The 6,732-nt window shown below is 34.0% G+C and overlaps 1 protein-coding gene across 2 annotated transcripts in view; it reads left to right on the top strand.

Moving 5' to 3' along the window:
• Window positions 1-4,933, top strand: part of twsg1b (twisted gastrulation BMP signaling modulator 1b) — a 7,578-nt gene extending 2,645 nt beyond the window's left edge. The window contains exons 3-5 of one of the 2 annotated variants that reach the window (XM_051682591.1): window positions 52-151; window positions 1,819-2,082; window positions 4,191-4,932. In XM_051682591.1, the coding sequence (XP_051538551.1) occupies window positions 52-151; window positions 1,819-2,082; window positions 4,191-4,372 (546 nt within the window). In that variant the 3' untranslated portion in view covers window positions 4,373-4,932. Of the gene's footprint in view, window positions 1-51; window positions 152-1,818; window positions 2,083-4,190 lie in introns of both variants that reach the window. The other variant, XM_051682592.1, reaches the window with a different exon arrangement.
• The last annotated feature ends 1,799 nt before the right edge of the window (window positions 4,934-6,732 follow it).

The raw sequence follows: 6,732 nt of genomic DNA on the forward strand, positions 1-6,732 counted from the left end.
TTGTGATGCTGTTATTAACCAGTCTGTTTAACTTGTTTTGTGTTTGTGCAGGAGTTGTGTCAGTGCCGGCCGTCAGATGGCAACTGCTCGTGTTGTAAGGAGTGTATGATGTGTCTGGGGACTCTGTGGGAAGAGTGTTGTGATTGTGTTGGTAAAAACTCACATCTAATATAACACATTCATGTAATAATCTGTATGTTTGCGGCTGCATCTGTAATACTGAATACAGCAGAGCATCTCATCAGGTCTGTTCTGATTGGGTCACAGACAGTTATTAATGCAAATGATAAAATGCAACCATCCATATAATTGTGCATCATTAGAATAAAAAGAATACAAATTTGTTGACATCAAAGGCTGTGGTTCAATCAGCAGGGTTCCCATGGTCATGGAAAACCTGGAAATAAAATGGTGTTTTTCATGCCTGGAAAACTCATGGACATTTGTGTAGTGAATATAATGTTTGTGTTTAGTTCTTGTGTATATTGCTCTTGTGTTGAGTGAAACTTGTTCGTAGAGTCATAAGTCGAGTCGGTTCTTTTCAGTGAATAATTTGAATCAGTTGAAGATTTACTTCATGCAGTAGGTTGCATGAAGTGAGTTTTTCAAGCTACGGTTGTTATTTTTTACATTCTCTTTTGCAAACAAAGGATATCTTGCTGTTACACTTAAATACAGTAAGACTCTATGTTTAAAAAATATGTTTGATTGGAGTCAAATATGGAGGACACCTCACAAGTACATTATGAATAAAGTGAAGGAGGTTTCATATGTGATTGTCCATCGAGTATACCCGGTTACAACACTTATGATACAGCGTTTTAAAGTTAGTGTTGCAAAATTATTTCCAAAAAGAAGCCAAGATTGTTGTTAATTCTGAAGAAACTAATGTAATGTTAAAGTGGATTTCAAATGATAATTATAAAAATGTAGTATTTATATGCATTTGTATTATTGTCATGGCTCATTATTATATACATAAAGTTAAATGGACTGAAAAAATACCTATATTTATTTTGAACAAGTTAACCCTTTAAGCTCTGAAGGTGTTTTTAAAGATTTCCTGTTTCAGTGGCATACCCAAAATTAAAGACTTATAACTCTACACAATATATAAGGAGTGTCAAGTGTTTAGTATCATTGTAAAGAAAACTTTTCAAATTTTTTAATGATATAGATTATGATACATTCTGAGACTCTCAACCTAAGAAACTGCTGAAAAATCATAAAAACACTTGAGCCAAAAATGTACTTTTATTTTTATTTTTCTGATTTGACATTATATATCTCTGGGTGTAAATAAGGTGGCTCCGAAAACTGATTTTGTTTTGTTCTCAATCATGTCAACTGTATCTGAGAATTTTTTTTTTGTTGATACGACAAAGCAATCAAAAGTTATAACATTACAAAAATAATTTATGATAGTGTCCAAAAACGTCTCCAAACAAATAAAACATAATAATTGTACATAAGAACTAATTACACATGCAAACACAACAATGAGTTTCATTCTGTGTCATTTGAGTCATCATTGAGTCTGTGTCATGTATTTGGCGCCATCTCCTGGTGGTCATATGTAACATTGTGCTTCATGTGGATTATCTAATGATCTATACATCTGATTATCTTGTGTGTGGACTTGTTTATTTTATGTTTCGGTTAATTTCCCTGAAGTTATAAGTGAAAACGTGACAAATAAGCAACACCAGTAAAGTAAAACCATTTCAGAAGTGCTGAACTAGAGGACAAAACCAAATCAACACACTTCAGAGCAGAATCATCCAGAACATCTTCTGACATAATCTTGTGTTTTCTCAGGCATGTGTAACCCCAAAAACTACAGCGACACGCCGGCGACCGCTAAGAGCACTGTGGAGGAACTGTACCGACCAATCCCATCTCTCTTCAGAGCGCTCACTGAGGGCGAAGCACCAATCAACATGATGGTGGTGTCATTTCCTGTGGCCGAAGAACTGTCCTATCACGAGAACCTGGTGTCTTTCCTGGAGACCATGGAGGACACGCATCAGAACATCTCGTTACCCGGAAACAGCATCCACGCCAGCTACGACAACACTGCAGGTGAGTCTCACACACACCTGTACGCTTCATTGATCAGAAACACATCGTTAGTTTGATCTTAAGTGATTGAGAACGGAATTCCTGCTCCGTGACCTCTTGACCCTCAGCTGTGAGGTTCAGTAGAAGGATGTTTATTATTCAGATGTCCAGCTGTGAGCAGGTGTGTCTGACACACAGGAAACAAACCCAGCCAACTTGCTTCAGAAATTAGTTTTGTATGTTTGTCAAGTGTTATTAAAGGAAAGAGAAATTACAGAAAAATTACTTAAAGCACCATGCACAACATCTGTGACATAATGTTGATTTATGTCCCTCGGTTTATAAAAACAAGCAGAAATGACTTTTAAAGAAGTGCTGTTCAATGGGAATTGTGAAGATATTTTGGTGCAAGTTCTTATATTTATTCCTTCATGCAGAAATGGTGTTTTTGCGGTGGGACTACTTTTATAGGTGGATGAACTTTTTTTTTATGTCATGCTGATGTAATTCCTGTTGGATAAGTGTTTGTTTTACAGAGACACATTTAATCTTTACATGGTCAAAACAAGATCTGAAATATTCAATGTATATTTTTGCACAGACAAGATTAGTAAGTAATTCTATTAGACGTGTCTTATGTTAACATGTTTAATTAATGCCTTTGTGTGTGTCACTATTTTGATTCAGTTATATTAAATAGAGGTTTTATTAGTGTATATTAAGTATACATTTGTTCAGTTTAATGTAGTAATATTGCAATAACCATGACTGTAATAAACATGGTTATTTTTGAAGTTACTATGGCTTTACAATAAATATAATGGTTAAACTGTGTAGTAAAAAAATGGGTTTATTTTTTAAATGTCACCATAATTAATACAGTGGCAAGAATAAGTATGTGAACCCTTTGGAATTAGCTGGTTTTCTGCATTAATTGCTCATAAAATGTGATGTCATCTTCATCAAAGTCACAAGTATAGACAAACACAATGTGCTTAAGATAACAACACTCAAACAATTATAATCTTTCATGTCTTTATTGAACACATCCCATTAAACATTCACAGTGCTATGGAAAAAGTAAGTGAACCCTTGGATTTAATAACTGGTCAATCCTCCTTTGGCAGCAATAACCTCAACCAAGTGTTTCCGGTATCTGCGGATTAGACCTGCACAACGTTCAGAAGGATTTCTGGATCATTCTTCCTTACAGAACTGCTTCAGTTCAGACATATTCTTAGGATGTCTGGTGTGAACGGCTCTCTTGAGGTCATTCCACAGCAGCTCTGTTGGGTTAAGGTCTGGGTTCCATGCCTATTTAATGTTTTCTGTATAGTACACGCATGAACAGAGATGTTCACCAGTTCCAATGATTCCTTCAAGTCTTTATCTGTCACTCTAGGGTTCTTTTTTACCTCATTGAGCATTCTGCGGTGTGCCCTTTGAGCCATCTTGACTGGACGGCCACTTCTAGAGAGAGTACCTATAGTACTAAATCATCTCCATTTATAGAAGATTTATCTAACTGTGGACAGATGAATATCTAAACTCTTCAAGATAACTGTGTTTTTTGCAAGGCATGGTCCACATCACAAACTCAAAATGTTTGAGTGCTTTTTATAAGTCAAAGTAACTCTAACCCACACCTACAATCTCATTTCATTAACTGGATGACAGGTTTGCCAACTCTTGACTCGAATTAACTTTTGTTGACGCCATTAGCATAGGGGTTCACATACTTTTTCCAACCTACACTGAATGTTTGAATGATGTATTCAGTATGTACAAGAACAATACAATAATTTGTGTGTTATTAGTTAAAACAGATTGTGTTTTTCATTATTGTAACTTAGATGATCAAACCTGATTTTAAGACAAATTTATACAGAAAAGCCAGTGATTCCAAAGGGTTCACATACTTTTTCTTGCCACTATCAGGTGATATTAAATTCTGCAATCAGAACTTCTGATTTAAATATCATCTGCTGTGTTTAAACAGTAGTTTGACTAGTTTAAGTGCTTCAGTTGTGGGTAGTTTGTTTGTTGAATGGATTAATTGTTGGAGTAAAATAAATAAAATCGCCTGTATTCTGATGTATGGTTGATTTCTCGTGTTCGTCTCTCTGCAGATAAGATGTGCACAGTTGTGTACTTTGATGACTGTGTGTCTATTCGTCAGTGTAAGCAGTACTGCGAGTCGATGGGCGGATCGAAGTATCGCTGGTTTCACAACGCGTGCTGTGAATGCATCGGACCCGAGTGCGTCGATTACGGCAGTAAAGCCGTCAAGTGCATGAACTGTCTGTACTGACTTTTATACGTTACTTTAATCATGTAAATTACTTAAGTTTTATTTCTGTGTTTGTTACATTTGATAGGTTTCAGAGGATAATGGATTTTTATATATTTTTTAAATTCTTGCCTGTCACCTTTAGATGATTTTCATATATAGCAGATTATATACAGCTTACTCTTAATAAAGACCTTCTAGTTTCATAATGTGAGTTTACTGACAGCTTAGAAATGTACATGTGATGGTTAACGTTAATAAATGCATTAGGTATCATGAACTATCAGTCAACAATCATGGTGCATTTTAATTCAAACAAATCTTAACATATAGCCCTTTAAATGTGAAAAATGTATATGATTAAAAATGATTTTAAGTAGCTGTTGTTTATTGTAAGTTTGTGTTAACTAATGTACTTAACTGTTAACAAAAATAACCTTACTGTAAAACGTTACCCATATTATTGCTTCTCTTAGACAATAAAGATTCTTGAATGTATGTTGTTATTGCAGCTCGTGTCTGATAAAGTCACAAAGACTGATTGTTCTGTTGCTTATTAAATAGAGACAGATGAAAACGAGTGCTAGAATTCATCAGTATTCCATTAAAACATTATTATTCCAAATATCCTGAACTTTTGTCCTGGAAATATAAACTTTATAATCTGTAAACATTATTGTCTTTATTTTCAGTGACTTTCCTTTTGATAATATAATTTGTTTACAGATTGCATGTGATATGAATGCATCATCTCCTCAACTGTGTGTGTCTGTGTGTTTGTTGTGTGTCTGTGTTGTGTGTGTGTGAATGGAGCACACACGTGTCTAATGATGTCGCCCTATTTACAGTGAAAGACACATGCTGACAGTCTCTCATCTGATGTCTGATAATCAGTGTTTCCTCTCATGAACAAAGAATTCTTTCTGTCCATGAACACATGGCCACGTTTCTTCATTGAGCTGTTTCAACTCACAGTCTGTTTAGTTTCTGTATGAGACACAGTTCTGTATGAATCTCACAGTGCAAACTTTATACAGAAATGTGTTTGGAAAAACGGCTACAAGACTCTGAAATATAAATGTTGTAGTTTTGTCCTGATAGTCTCCGGACTAAAAACAAAACAAAAAGGATTTTTGACTAATATACAAAATAAAAGTCTTCATTTGAACCAAATACTTGAAAATGTAATGTAAGATTTACACAGTTCCTAAAAAGAATAATAGACTATTTCCTTTCTACATTTATACATGTTCCTGATCTTATTTTGAATGATCAGGTGCATTTTATTGCAAATAAAAATATCTTTCAACAGAATGTAAAACGACTTTGAAAAGTCATTCGGCATTGTTTACATTTTTGAGTTGCATGCTGACAATCAATTAATAACTTACATATGAAATGGTTTTTTAAATTGTTTTCCTGCACATTCTTTAACCCTTTAAGCTCGGATTGGCCTGCCGAGAAAAACATTATTATCAATATATTAACAACTACAGTCTTGACCAACACAAAATAAATATCGTTTGAAAGTTTAGAAGCTCTACTTTACAATGCATGTAGACATTATGACCAAAACTGAACAAGTGCTTTGAAATTTGCAGACAAATCAGAAGTGTTCTGTTTTGATCATTTATAAAAAAAACAATTGCACTGTACATAATATAGTAATCAGTAAAAACATCAAACTGATCAAATATCCATGTGTCATATGTTGTTGGAAAGCTCTCAAAGAGTAGAATACAACCAGCCTATTTGTTTTACTCACAGATAAAAATATAGCGAGTAATAGCTAAGTATATGTCTTTGACAATTATGTTGGTGTTGCTTATTTGATGCATTTTCACTTATAACTTCATGATAAATAAACAGAACATAAAGCATCACATACCATTATTAGAGGAGGTGATTATCTTTCAAACGAGTCCACACACAAGATAATCAGATGTATAGATCATTAGATAATCCACATGAAGCACAATGTTACATATGACCACCAGGAGATGGCGCCAAATACATGACACAGACTCAATGATGACTCAAATGACACAGAATGAAACTCATTCTGTGAAATCTCATTACTAAAATCATGTCTGCATGCTATGCAAACCTTTAGTCATTGTTGTGTTTGCATGTGTAATTAGTTCTTATGTACAATTATTGTGTTTTATTTGTTTGGAGAGGCTTTTGGACACTATAATAAATTATTATAACTTTTGATTGAGAAACTTTTTGTGTTGATATGACAAAGCAAATATAGTTAAAATTTTTTAGGAGCCACCTTATTTACACCCAGAGATATATAATGTAAAATCAGAAAAATAGGAAAAGTAAATTGTATTTTTTTTTAATTATCTATATCAAATACCAAACACTTGACCCTC

Source organism: Myxocyprinus asiaticus, chromosome 41, assembly GCF_019703515.2.
Source record: "Myxocyprinus asiaticus isolate MX2 ecotype Aquarium Trade chromosome 41, UBuf_Myxa_2, whole genome shotgun sequence".
Lineage (NCBI taxonomy): Eukaryota > Metazoa > Chordata > Actinopteri > Cypriniformes > Catostomidae > Myxocyprinus > Myxocyprinus asiaticus.